The 14,787-nt window shown below is 37.6% G+C and overlaps 1 protein-coding gene across 1 annotated transcript in view; it reads left to right on the forward strand.

Annotated features, from left to right (window-relative positions):
• Window positions 1–11,498, forward strand: part of LOC104619064 (STE20/SPS1-related proline-alanine-rich protein kinase) — a gene marked incomplete at its 3' end in the record, with an annotated part of 17,113 nt that extends 5,615 nt beyond the window's left edge. The window contains exons 3-9 of the mRNA XM_010284834.1: window positions 1,038–1,179; window positions 3,978–4,033; window positions 7,297–7,406; window positions 7,502–7,603; window positions 7,800–7,933; window positions 11,281–11,329; window positions 11,433–11,498. Coding sequence (XP_010283136.1) covers window positions 1,038–1,179; window positions 3,978–4,033; window positions 7,297–7,406; window positions 7,502–7,603; window positions 7,800–7,933; window positions 11,281–11,329; window positions 11,433–11,498 — 659 coding nt within the window. The remainder of the gene's footprint in view (window positions 1–1,037; window positions 1,180–3,977; window positions 4,034–7,296; window positions 7,407–7,501; window positions 7,604–7,799; window positions 7,934–11,280; window positions 11,330–11,432) is intronic.
• Between the last annotated feature and the right edge of the window lie 3,289 nt (window positions 11,499–14,787).

A 14,787-nucleotide genomic window follows, 5' to 3' on the forward strand; every position in this document is an offset into this window, starting at 1 on the left:
AGAATTAAGTGACTTTGGTCAGTGTGGCCTTTTTTTGAGTTTCCCTAGAACCCACTCTATTTTTGTAAAAATGCACATGTTTCTGATTTCATAATGAGTGTTTCTCATTCCTTATTCAAGGAAGATTCTTCCTAGGACAGGCATTATATGTGTTGCATCTTTTTATCGCTTAAACTAACCAAACGCTCATTACAGTTTTTTGTGATTATGTTTAATGGTTTCAAAATCTTATTTGGTTCTGAGAGAGTAAAAAGGGGCAGAACTGATTGCGCTTGTGGCTTAGAAAAGCGAGGCTCCAAAATAAGATGTGGTGGTCCTGGTTGCTACATGACGTTCTTCAAGATTAGTCTTCATGGCAGCAGACTACTGCATCATCATGCTAGAAAGCAAGGATGGGAAGTACTCATAAACTAACACTTGTTACGTCATATTTGGTTGAATTGTTCAGTTCAATCAAAAGCAAACTTACACCCTGAGAGAAACCAGTGATTCATGACAGGAATTTACTGTGAGCTGTTGAAAAATGCTTGGATAAAAACAAAATGTTGCTATTAGGTTCCTTGAATTTTGTAACAACTGGAGTTCAACGTCAAACTCTGTGTCACTAGAGATGATGTCATCATTTGTTTGCAGAGAATATCTCCTTCCAGTCTTGCAGCTGCATGTTTACATTGTGAACACATGAACCATAATCTAAGCTGGATAATAAAACAAAACTTTTATTGTACATGTCTGTTTAAATGTGGGATACTCCTGAATTTTTAATAAATGGTAGCTTAGCAAGCTGTTAGCAGATCTTTCTAATGGATTGCTGAGTGTTACATTATTCGTGACAAAAAAACAGTGCTTTGTTTTTTGTTTGAACAATGTAGTGGACTGCTTTATTCTGACAGATAGTCACATGAGGTCTTTACATGTACATGCAAAGATTTAAATTGCAGTAGCATCGAAAGAATGAGGAAATGTAACTTTCTCAAGATCTGATATGATAATGCTGTATATATGCTTTTTTTCCCTCTTCTGGATCTGCAATATAGGATCAATGCTTGATATAATAAAGTATATTGTCAACAGAGGAGAGCACAAGAATGGTGTCCTTGAAGAACCCATAATAGCAACAATTCTTAAAGAAGTTTTGGAGGGCTTAGACTATTTACACAGGAATGGACAAATTCACAGGTAGGAGCATATACACAGTGAAAAGCATTTTCAAAGTTGTGTGTGTAGTTTTTTGATACTGGTCAGCTGCAGTTGCTTGGCTAAGCAAATTGTGTTGCTTTTCTCGCATACTGTAAATCTGATCAGTAATTATCAAATGATAACACTTGGGCAGATGCTATAATCTTGACTGCAGTATGTCACTTATACTTAGTACTTGCCTGGTCTTTATCTGGTCTGTCTCTCCTATAGTTACGATAGGTCTGTGCTGCACTAAGTTTACCAGAACTGTGGTCTCCTGTGCCTGCTGGTACTCCAAATATCTAATCTGAATCTAGTTTATGGGATACGGTTGTTGTGTTGAACAGTAAACCTGTAATATTGGGCACTTGAGCACTGTTGTAAAGTGGTTTTTTTTTTTGACTGGTAATCAGTAATTTCTGTTACAACTCTACAGACCTCTCTTTATGACCGCACGTAGAGCTGGGATTGGTACTATGGAACTGCATCTTGGTGTATATGCATCTAGTGATCGTTCTCTTCTATATACTCTCTCTGCACTCACTTCCTCAGTGTAAATTGTGCAAATCCCCCGGGGTGGTATAGTATATCTGCTCTAGCAATCTGCAGGTTGCTTCGACTGTTTGAATGTTGGAGGTGCTGTACTCTGACCTCCCTAATTAATTTTACTGAGGTGAATTTGCCTTTTAAGGAAGGTGCCTACAACGAGCTCTCTGTCTGCTTTAAGCATTAGCCTTTTATAAGGGAATCTTTTGAACAAAAAACAGATTCGCTGCAGACAGAACTCTGAGAATGGAGGTAGTACAGATGTAGCACCTGGGGGTGCTGGTTGACAGCCGGCTGGACATGAGCTGGCAGTGTGCCCAGGTGGCCAAGAAGGCCAATGGCGTCCTGGCCCGTATCAGAAATAGTGTGGCCAGCAGGAGTAGGGAAGTGATTGTGCCCCTGTGCTTGGCACTGGTGAGGCCCCATCTCAAATACTGTGTTCAGTTTTGGGCCCCTCACTACAAGAAGGATGTTGAGGTGCTGGAGCATGTCCAGAGAAGGGCAACGAAGCTGGTGAGGGGTCTGGAGCACAAGTCTTATGAGGAGCGGCTGAGGGAACTGGGGTTGTTCAGTCTGGAGAAGAGGAGGCTGAGAGGAGACCTTATCGCTCTCTACAACTACCTGAAAGGGGGTTGTGGCGACGAGGGTGTTGGCCTCTTCTCCCAAGTAACCAGCGATAGGACGAGAGGAAATGGCCTCAAGTTGCACCAGGGGAGGTTTAGGCTGGATATTAGGAAAAATTTCTTCACCGAGAGAGTGGTCAGGCATTGGAACGGGCTGCCCAGGGCGGTGGTGGAGTCGCCATCTCTGGAAGTGTTCAAAAAACGTGTGGATGTGGCGCTTCGGGACATGGTGGTGCTGGACTAATGGTTGGACTTGATGATCTTGAAGGTCCTTTCCAACCTAGTGATTCTGTGATTCTTATGTCTCATCTTTATAAATGAACTGCCTCTCATGTAAATAAAGAACTGTTTCCTCCTTTTGCAGAGAGAAAATTGAGATAAATGGAGAAATAAAGAACAGTTATCTTGACTTCTGGTCTGGAATGCCAAAGATCTGCCTCAAACCTTAATTCATAGTCTTCTGTTAAGCTGATATTGTTGTTGGAAGGCACATTCGTTAGCTTTTAAGGATAACAGGAACCTTTGAGGTTGGATTTGGGAATTCCCCTTGTCTATTCTTAAAGGACCCTAAGAAAGATAGAGATACCTATTTGTTACATCTGAGATTTCTTCTTTTTTATAAGATCTAAGTTGTGAACTGTGCTGTAACACAGAAGTCCTGTTCAAGATGATACAGTGTGCGTTCCTTTTCCTATGTATGTTGTAGGTGAAAGCTGTGGTAGTTCAAGAAATGCTGTATCAGGTGGTATTTGCCAGTTGGAGATGTTTCCAAAATTGTTCAGGAGTTTTGTTCTGTTGTTTTGATGCATTCTTGTTTATGTATAAGGAAACAGGTTGTGTTACCTTTCAGTAGCAATGTGTTAATTATTTTCAGTAAATGTTGCGAAGATTGATTTGCTCAAATTCTTAATGTTTATGATATATTCTGTATGAAAGATTTATCCTATGCATTAAGAATGGGATGCACATTTCTGTTTAAAAAGCCCCACCAGCCAGAAATATTTCTTCTTAACTTTAAGTGTGAATAGTGTGTTAAATGGATATAGCTGACTGTTAAGCACATGCTGATTTTTAAACAGATTCAGTGTTAAGTAACTTTCAATCATGGTACCCTATAGCAAAATATGAAGCTTTAATAGCTTAATTGAGTAGAGATCTACAGTATATTTACCTTTCTTGAAGATAGGTCTCCTCTCTGAAGAGATCAGAGGAGAACTTTTTTTTCAAGTTTTCTTTTTCATTAGTGGTGCAGTTGGATGTGAGAAAGTGTTAATTCTTGCTTTAAAGCTCTGAAAGCTCTCAGTTTGTGAGATTATATTTCTAAAAGGCAGTAAACCAGACTTTGGACCTAAATATTTCTGTTCCATATTTTCAATCTGAATTCTGCTCGTTTTATGCCAAACTTGAATTTGGGTCTTTTTATATGAGAGACAGTTTGTGAGAGTTTGAGTTCTGCACTCTCTTCTATTGTAAATCAGTTACGTTTTATATTTCAGTCTCTGTTTCTGTTTTTTAAATTTTAAAATGCTATCTTGTGAAACTAATTAATATGCAATATTTATTTATTTACATAAAATGTGCACATGTGTACTTTCATACATAAAAGTAACCTCTGTTTATACATTCTAGAGATTTGAAGGCTGGCAACATTCTTCTGGGTGAAGATGGCTCTGTACAAATAGCAGGTAATGGCAGTGATAGAGTAATGACTAAATAAAAGAAAAAGGTATTTGCAGCTGGGTTAGGGGCAATAGATACAGATTTTTCTGTTGACTTTTAAATATTTCTTTTGGAGTGCTTTAGCTGCAAGTTACCAGATTTCAAGATTCTTGGTTAATGATACATGACTTGGAAATTATTCAGTATTTTTCTGTGTCCCCATCAAATGTATGAAGAAGCTTTTTAATGTCCTCTTAATGTTTCCTTTTGAATCACTCATGTACCTTAAACAGCTTGCAAACAGTAACAATTAATATTTCTGTTCAAGTTTATTCAATTTATTTCTGTAAGTAATTGCAATAATTCTTGGGCATTCAAATATCTGTACGTACTGCCGTTCACGAGGACCCTGGCTATAACTTAACTAGTCACTGAGGTGCATGAGAGATATCTCACTGAGAATTATTTTTGTCTTCTGTTTATTATTTAAGTCTTCTGTTTTGCGCTCAAGACTTTTTAAGTAGGTAGTAAATTTTACAGACTTGAATATTAATAAGATACTCAATATTTATTTATTCACTTGATTATACCCTACAGTTGTCTTCACTTTGTATAGCACTTTGGGCAACTGCTGAGATTGTGGGTCTGTATTGTTCAAGTATTATTTTAGATCTTCTCATATTGTAAAGGGGTAGATAGATGTCCAGACAACAAACTTAATCAAAAATAATGATAATAACCAAAAAGTTGAAAGGTAAAATCTCATGAGCAGTCTGAAATAAAGCTGTTGGATTTAGATTATTTCTTTCATGCATGATCAAATCTACTCTCCCAGTGGTCAGAAAACAATCAAACAACAGCTTCATTTATCCCTTTCTAGTTCAACTTCAGGGCTTGCTTTCTTGACCTTTTCCTCCTTTTTCCTGTAGGCATTTAATGAGTAAGGCTTTAATTGTGCTGCTAGGACATTCAGTGCATGCGTGACTGAGGAAGTTCATATCCACAGAAATGTTTGGAAAAGATCTGGTTAAAAATAGGCAGAGCCTATGCCTCAGATACATTCTTCTCCACCATCTTGTTTGGCAGCCCAAGCTTTCCTTGGCCAGCCCCATTCTCACAGGAGCTTGATGCTTTATTTCTCTCCCAGTCTTAACTGTAACCCAACACAAGGCCTTGGCTAAGCCTTAAGCGAAAGTCTACAGCCACTGTCAAGGTGAGAAAGTTAGGGGAGAAATGTTTTTGCAGTCTGTGCCTTCCCTTAGTGGGCTCCTTGCAGCCCAGCTCCCTTGGAGGCCATAGGCTTTGTGTCTCTCCCAACCCTACGCCGAACACTAACTCTGGATGGTGGCCTTGGCTGAGGCTTGGCCAAGTGCCCAGCGCTGGCTGAGATGGGAAAGATGTTTGGGAATAAATGATTTGTAGGCTATGCTTATTTGGGCACCTCTGATTTCCTTAATTCCAAAATGCTTTATTAATGCAGTTAAATCAGGCTCTTCATTAAGTTGTTTTTTTTCTTCAGTATTGGCTGTGACTTTTAGTGCTTAACACTGTTGAATTGCTCAGCTCTTTCCTTCTAGTACATTTCCCTTTCCTCTTTATCTAATTTGTTCTCAGTAATACTTTGTCTCCTATGTGATAGGAAGCTTACCATGTCTTTTCTTAAATAACCTGTATTCGTGAAAGCTACATCTGGGGTGGGAAATTAAAGTCTTGTTTTTATCAAGTAGCTATCAAAGTGTTCTTTCTCTCTGCAAATATACAACAGTGTCTGACTAGTATTATAGTGAAATGTTCACTTGACTTAATTAAATACTCATCACATCTTTCTCAGTGAGGTGTTGCAATATTTCATTTTGAAGCTTACGCAAGAAGTGATTTTACTTAGTTTGTGGGTTGGGGTTTTTTTCATTGTCCTCCCTTACCCATTTGTATTTCTCGTTTGTTGTCTGTTTCAAAATTAATGTTATGTTAATAGGGAAAAACAGCAGTAGGGGAGCACAGGTTAAGTCAAGATTTCAGCTGTGTATCTCAGTTCCTGAAAGGGCCTGTAAACAATTGTCCGATACAAACTATTTCTTTGGTACTAAAAGGACATAAATTTTTTTCCATGTCTTTCCTTTATTTATGCATTTCTTTATTTTTGCATATTCAGCTTTTCTTCATATGCAGTAGTTCCTCTTCAGAACACTGTCACTAATACCAGCATTGATTTTTAGGGCATTAAAAACTTAGCAGCAGGTGTTTCTGAGGCTGTTCATGCTTTTCAGAAATACAAACAAAACCTGTCTGTTCTAGAACTTACAGATTTTGGAGAAAAAATGGGTGTTTTATTCATCGGGCAAGCTGCAGGAAAAATTAAAGAATATTGCTTGAAGCTTCCCTCTGACTTGTCTACTATATCCTTGTATGTCTTAGTGATGTAGAAGAGGTCCAGAATTTGGGTCTGTAGTGCTTAATGGTTGTTTAGTGGAAAGTAATGATAAAACTACATTTACTGTAGTTACTTCTTTTTTTTTTTCAACCTTAAAATCAGGGAACAATAGGAAAACAATAGGAAAATAAAAATTGAACTAGGTCTGTAGTAAACTAGTTGATTTCAGTATAACTGGATTGTAAATAACACAGTCTAAAATACTTATATAGCTCCATTCAGGATGACAGTGTTTCTCCATGCATTGGTAATCTGCTGCTCTTTCTTCCATTTATCCCCAACATCTCCCATACAGCTGTCACTGACGTAGTGACAGGTTAACAGAACACTAAGGTTTTTTGCTATTTGGGAATTTGGAAAAAACTATTCATGTCATGGTCTACTGTTAAATATATGTTGTTGATCATTTTGCTAATTAACTTTGATTTGTCAAATCTCTGTAAGTATTCAAGTTATATATAGTATTCTCTCTTGTTCAAATTGCACTCAAGTTTAGTAGCTATACAGAAGTAGCACCTTATTTTTAAACAATAGCAGATGCAAACCTTTCAAACCTCGGCTCAAAGTGCACATTTGAAAACCCTAAGTGATGGATGTACTGGAGTCCTTTGTAACCATATTCAGAAGACACATAGTAGGAGGTTAAACTTGAGGGTGTCTTAGTGCAGATCTCCCAGCTAAAATTATACTATCTATTCTGTAGCATTTCAAGACAGTGTGTCATGAAACAAAGTTAACCTCTGCAATGGAGAGTTTCTATAAGTAGACCTTTATGAATTGACTTAATTTCCAAAGTGTAAAACTTCTGCTTTGTTATTGGTAGTTTAACAGATTTTGACTTTTTTCCCTCCTTCCCAGATTTTGGCGTTAGTGCATTTTTAGCAACAGGAGGTGATGTTACTCGTAACAAAGTAAGGAAAACATTTGTTGGTACTCCATGTTGGATGGCCCCTGAAGTAATGGAGCAGGTATTCCTAATGTTAAAAAACCAAATATTTTCAGTCTTCAATTTTTGGAACTTGAGACATCACCACCTTGTTTTTCCTTTCTGGTTCTATTCCAGGTGCGAGGTTATGACTTCAAGGCTGATATGTGGAGTTTTGGGATAACAGCCATTGAGTTAGCAACAGGAGCAGCACCTTATCACAAATACCCTCCTATGAAAGTAACAATCACTTTATATTACTTAATACTGTTACCTGTATTATTAATGCTGCCCGAGATAGTTAGCAGTACTTAATTTTCAATAGCAACTCAAGATATCTAAATATATGTATTCTGTGGAATATTTACTCTCTTTTAATTTCTACATGTTTTGAATTGATTTTGCTTACAGTACTTCTTTTTTGGATTTACTGTAGGTGTTAATGCTGACGCTTCAAAATGACCCTCCCACTTTAGAGACAGGTGTAGAGGACAAGGAAATGATGAAAAAGTATGGCAAATCCTTTAGAAAACTGATTTCATTATGCCTTCAAAAAGATCCTTCCAAAAGGTAGGTCGTTATTGCCATGTATAGTGGAATTATTTTTTAAATATACAGACTACTTAAAGTTCCGGTGTTTAAACATCATCTTTAAGTGTATGATTTGAATTTTTTAAGTAGCAGCCTTCAGTCCTCTTCATCTGGGGAGAAGAAATTGCCTCTTAATTGTCACTTAAGTTTTCTTCTTCTGGGTTGTTAACCTAATTTATTTCTATTTAAATATACTGCTGAATTAAAATCTGATCAAACAGAAGTCCTTGCTTTACATCTTAATTTCTCATCTGAGGCAAGATATAAATATTGGTATTGTGCATAACTCTGACAAGGCTGTTCAGATTGATCAGACAGAACTCTTGGTAACGAAACGTATCAGTCTCTTGGCCTTTAAGATTATTTCTTTATGTTGATTTTTCTCATTTTGTGACATAAGCTTTGTATTGCCATTAACTTGGATATTTCTAAATAAAGTTACTTATTAAGAGGTGTTTATTTTTTACTGCAAAGTTAGGGGCTCCAAGCTTGTTTAGAGTTTTCCTGATGTTTACGTAGGCAATTGCATGTCATGTATCTTTGTGATGTATTCTTTCTTGCTATGTTTTGTGAATGGGATAGCCAAGATGATGAAAATATTAAACATCTATTCCAAAACCATTGCTGAGGTCCCAAGTTCCCAGAATGATTAATTTATTTACCCTTTATTCATTTTTTTTATGCAGACCCATTTTTGTAGGTTTCTTTTGCTGAAGAGTTGGAGGAGCCACATTCTAATTAACACTGTTTCCTAAGGGTATTTCATATATCACTTTTTTGAAGAGTTTCAGAGCTGCTATTTCTGGGAAAAAAGATTGTTCTGAGAGAGCAATCCTGATTTGACTACTGTGTGGGTCTTTATGGTGTGTACTTCTCTTCACTGATGTTATGCTAGCTTAAGTCCAGGATACTGTTGCAGGGAGTGAAGTCGAAAAGGTGACAGCAGCAATATTAGAGAACAAGTATAATTAAGAAAAAAGATTATTTGGCAACGTCTTCATTCTTGAAATCTTTCAAATTTTTTTTTTCACTGAAGGATCATTTGTGTACTGCTATAAGATTCTGAAACCCTTACAATTGGTGGTCTTAGTAGCAAGTCCTGATGCTTTAAGCTTAGCACTGCAGTTTCGCTGCTTACAGCTAAGAATCAAATGTGTCTGGATAATCAAGCTTCGTTTTGTTTCCAGGGTCTAGCAATTTTCAGGGCAAGATTGAATTGGTATGAAAACATGAGAAATAAATAGTTAAAATGGTTTTCCTTCTCTCCTTGAATACATAGTACCTGATCTATAGTTATGACATCAGTGTTGAAACATTAGTGTTTGAACTATTACACTAGTTTATTACACTGATATTTAAACACGTGCAATATCTTCATACTCAGGATTGCCTTGAAGTGAAGAATTAGACCAGCAGATAGGTGATTAGATCTCTGTGCCAGTTACTGTAACCAAGGAGTGAGTGTCCTTATATTGTGGAGTCTTTGCTATTTTTTACATTTCTCTCAAGCCAGGATGTAATTTTGCATGGAGGTACCTCTGTAGTCATTGTGTCAATTGTGGCAGAAGTGCCTGCTCTTTGTGACAAATTCTAGGACTGGTTGTTGTCTCAGATCGTGATGTTTTCTTTTGGGGATCTGTGTGTGGGTGTTTCTCTCTCTCCTCAGTGCCAAGGATGCTGCTTACAGTCCTCAGCTGCAATTCACTGCCCATGGTCTGTGTGGAAAACAGGCCCAGAAAGCATTCTGACCAGACCAGTTCAGAAGTGTCTAGCATAATTAATGGTAGAGGAATGGAGAACACTAGTTTGGATAAAACTTAACTAAGACTCTAGCTTTTAACTGTGCATATCCCTGTTATGCGATGTGATGGTATTGTATCACTGAAGCTTGTCTTAAAGTTAAGAGTTAATTTGAGGTAGAACTTTAAAACATTTACAGAGAAACTGGTTTGTTTTTTTTTTTTAATGTTCCCCTTCCTTTTTGCTCATCCAAGGTTTATGTGTGAATTACTCCTAAGCCTGGTTGTCTCCACAGTACCACTACTAAGAACTCCTTTATTGCAGAATTTGATGCTTTGAAGGGGAAGAAAAATAAGTGCTCTATGGAACTACTATCTGTGTCTAAATTGGATCCTTTTTGTTGAATTCGGGAGTTGTTTCAGTATTTCTAGCAGTGGTGAATTGATAGACGTGCGTACTACTTAGTACTCCTCTTTTCTTCACCTATTCTTCAGATATGTCCACAGAGAAATAAACTAGTTCAGATTTTGGGGCATTTTTTGAGACTGAAATTTTCCAAATTGAAGCTTTCCACTATCTTATCTAGTTTGTACTATATCCAATCTCTGGCTTTAATTCAAATAGAAAACTATAGCAGAAGTTGCTTCTGTTCATTTAGAAATGATGAATCTTGGAGATTTTGGCTTCCCTAAATTTAGCTATGTCAAAATTAGTCTTGGATAGTGGCATGGGCTCCTAATGGAAACGATGAGAAGAACCTGGAGGATTTTATTTCACCCCAAGAGATGCTTAGCTTTCTCTCCAGAGTCTGCTTTGGTACCAGAGTCTGGCTGTGGCTAGATAAGTAGCTTTTAAGATCCCTGAAGATAAGAGAGACAAGTCCTGCTATTGGAATCACTTTGCTGTGAGATTATGATTATCTGTTGAAAATGTCAAAAACATAAACTTGATAATGGGAAGAAAGAGACCTAAACAGAACTGCAATTAAAAGTGAAATGTCTAGGTTCTGACCTTGTAACTGTTGCTTTAATTTTTATTTGTCTGTTTGGTTGGAAGATGCGACTGATGACTCTCTTTTTGGTTTATGCATCATGCTAATAGTGTCAGTATAGTTTCTTGTGAATGCCTGCTGACATCAATGAGGTAAAAGATTGCCAGTAGCAGGTATTGATACTACTGTTTGGAAAATGTAATTATTCTTTTATTGCTGTGGAGCAAAGTTCAGTTGCATTCATAGAGTCACTTGGGGAAGAACATGACACCTGACTGTTGTTGTTGTTGTTTCTTTGTTTTAAGGGTAAAACATGTTTGTGTTTGAAAGAAAAAGGGGGAAATTGGCAACTTAGAGACTGATTTTTTTTCTTTTTTAAATTTTTATTTGTTGGTACTTTTGCTATAAGGAGGCTTAATTTTTTTACATGTGTGGTGAGTACCTGTGAATTAATTCAATAGCTATTATCATTCATTCCCCATTCATACAGTACTAATTCAAAAGTATTAGAGACGTACCATTTAACTAACGTCTTGTACTGTATTCACTGAGAGGGGTCTTTGTTTTCTGTTCTAATTTATTATTGATCTTTCAGGCCCACAGCAGCAGAACTTTTAAAATGCAAATTTTTCCAGAAAGCCAAGGTAAAACGTTAAACCCTACGAGTAAATTTTGCTCTGCCTTAAAATCTACATGAATTTTCTTTCCATGTATTGATTTTTAACTTACTAAATGTTGATTTTGCAGAACAGAGAATACCTGATTGAAAAGCTTCTCACTAAAACACCTAATATAGCACAAAGAGCAAAAAAGGTGAGTGTATTCACATCTTTTTCTTGACTGGTATGCAAGAGAAAGCAGGGAATGTCCAGTTGCCTTACATTTTAGTTGACTGACTGAGCCATTCTCTACGCAGTCCTTCAAAAACAGTGGTTGTTGAATGAATGGTTACTGCAGCCTAGCTTTCTCCAGGAAGCCCTGGGGCATTTTGACTTCCTTTCTGGCCTTGCCAGAATGATACATGGTATTTATCATCATACGTGATACAATTTTTTTCCTCACTCCCTTTTAGAAAGCCACAGGTGAAATTGTTGTGCAAATAAAAAGTGAGCATATAGGTTGATGAACTGTGGAATTTGTATCTTCATTGATGACCTAGAGAAAGGGTGAAGACACTATAAATGGTATTTCTTGAGGACTACCTGGTTCTTTGGATTATTTCAAATGTGACACCGAAATGTATGGAAGTTGGGTCCAAACTCTGCAAGAGTGCTGCTGAGTTATTTAGACCAGCGGACCCTTATCCCACAGGTGATAGAGTTAGCCCCACAGCTATGGCATACGCTGGTATTTCTGTAGTGCCTTTGGAACTTCTGTAAATGAGCTTACCAGGTCATGTGCAGCAGAACTGGGGAAAAAAAAAAAACATTCTTAACAGGCTTAACAGGTAAGTATTTTAAAACTTAAGTATGAAGCAAGCTACTGTTCATGAGAGCTAACAAATGGGAATGAATGTAGTCTTCTGTTGTGTGTGAGAAATTATGGAGCTCCCTTTCTGTGGTGAGTTAACTTGCCATGTCTCTTCAGTATAAGGAACCTGCTCAGAGATTGCTGAGCCTCTGCATTGTGACGGGGTAGTGTGCGGAGTCCAGCTTAATAAAAGCAGGCTTTCTGGGAGAATGTTTTGAGGAGGGCTCTTCAGGAGAGGAACTGTTTCAGCCTTTGTTGGCACATCAGGTAGGCTTCAGTTACCTGGGCTGGCACTTGTAAGATTTTTCTGTTGTCTTTGTGAATATCGGTTTGGTGTAATTCTACAACGCTGGTGGCCTACGCTTGGAAGAGACTGTCAGCAAGATTTGAATGCTTTAAGTTCCTTCTAATCTTCTTTTACGTGGAGGTAGTTTGGGCCATCAGTGGCATTGGTGGGGCTTTGTGAGAGACTGGACTAGAAAGCTGGAATGAGAGGGCTTGTAGAAGTGTGCCGAGCAGGTTAGCGTTTGCAGGGAGGGGTAGGCACAGTTCAGCTCTTTGGCCGTGTGGTGGCAGCAATACCCACAGAAAACATTATCTAACCGGGGGTGGCGGGGAAACCAGAGTCCTTTGTTTCTCATTTTACACCTTGGGCCATGCAGGAGTAATTTAGACATGTTTTGGTACCAGCTAGGTTTTCTTACCAGCTCTCTACAAGAGCATGTACCTTGTGAGATTTGTCTCCCAGCTGTGTCCTCTGGTCAGCTTTAGAGACTGCATGTTAACTCATACGTGCGTGTACCTATGCTTATTTCTTTAAATAACTTAGCATCTGGAATGGCAAAATGAATGCAAGATAGCCTCCCATACACCACTAAAAATAGTTTTCGGAATTACTTTTCTGACAGTTCTTTCTAATTTGGAAGAGGAGTGATTCTTAAGAAATCAAAACTGTACTGTGCTAGAGACAAATTAGTAGTTTTTTTAATTACAGCATAAATAGAAAAAAAATTACGTTTTAGCTAGTAAAGATGCTGAATGATTTATATTTTAAAAGGACACAATATTAAAATTCATCAGGGATTTAAAATTTAATTCACTTGTTACAACTTTGCATGTAGCTGCTGTTTCAAGATACCATAAAATATAAATGTATTTTAATATTAAAACGGTGGGTTTTTATTTAAAAAAGCTTGTGTAAGTAGAGTTTGGTTGCTCAAACATTAACATGTAAAAGGTCTAAGAGATCACTCTTGGAAGAAGTAACACCTGTAATGGGGGGAAAAAAAAAAGTCACTGGGGCGAGAGTTGGGAAGGAGCTGGTGTCATCACTGTTTAAACTATCTTCTGTAGCACTTAGTGTGAAATGCCTGTAACTAATGATCTGTAGCACCACTGCTAGCACAGATGTCAGACCTGCTCTGCAGTAATTTAATTTTTCTTGCGTTTACCACATGTTTAATTACTTTCCTTTGTTTCCCAGAACTCTAGCCTCAGTTTAGTTTTAACTTTAAATTTTTTCTCGTGACATAATGTTCTCATGTTTTGCTTCTGCTTTTACAGCTTATACTTGGCAATTGTCTTGACTAAATATGAGTTCAGGTCTGTTTGTGAAATCCTAAAAGCAGATACACATGGGCTTGTATGTGTGAGGAAAACATTTGGTGCTGTAAAGATGTGTCCTGTTTCAAAACCCAATTTGATAATTAAACACCATCTACATTGTGTGTTTAAAATACTGGTTAACATCAGAGTAGTAAATTACATCTTTGTGCATGTATTCCCTCTGTCCCAATGTTTCTTTATTTGCTTTTAATTCTGCTAGTTTTGAAATGGTGCCCTTCTTCCTGGCCCTGTCCTAGTAATTAAGGATAACACTGAAACACTTCTGGAATTGACTTGCCCAAGAGGAACGTGTCTTGCCTCTTCCCATGCAGAACCTGCTTAAGTATATACCGGTACTGATCCACAGAAATGAGTGTTACGCCATGCAACTTCTTACTGGCAATTCTGGGTTTCATTAATGTGACTACTCACTTGTGAGAGCATTGCTGGTGTCAAGGAGAAGTGGAGAAAAGACTGTGGTGAATGGTCCGAGCTCAGTGGTCTGGTAAGTGGGGACATGCTCTGAGACCACACTTTTGTCACTGATGGAAATGCGGGAACCCTCAGCGTTGTTAGGTGGTGTGATGGTAGAGCAGCCTACGCTGGCCTGCTTGGATCAGGACTGTATTATACAACAGCTTACCAATAGTTCAGGTACGCTATTTATTAACACATGTTGAAGTAGTTTTAATTTGGAACTGATTACTAAGTCGTTTAATTTGTGATTAGAATTGCTATATTGGAATAGAGGAAATTTGAAACAGCTTCCAGAATTCCAGAGTCAGTTTTGAAATCTTGTCACACTAAAAAACTAATTATAACTGTAAGTATCCTGCATGCCCAAAGGCCCTGGGTCAGTTTTGTGGTTTTATAATCCTGTTTCTTTCCTTTGGAAAATTTCCTGTGTGACTGCCACTTTTACAAAATGAACAGGGAAAAACATGTACCCGCATTTCATTTTATTGCTGTCTGAAGTGCTGCTAGTAAAAAAAAACCAAACAAACCCCAAAACCAAAAACCTGAGCAA

This window comes from Phaethon lepturus, unplaced genomic scaffold (assembly GCF_000687285.1).
Source record: "Phaethon lepturus isolate BGI_N335 unplaced genomic scaffold, ASM68728v1 scaffold3664, whole genome shotgun sequence".
Taxonomy (NCBI): Eukaryota; Metazoa; Chordata; class Aves; order Phaethontiformes; family Phaethontidae; genus Phaethon; species Phaethon lepturus.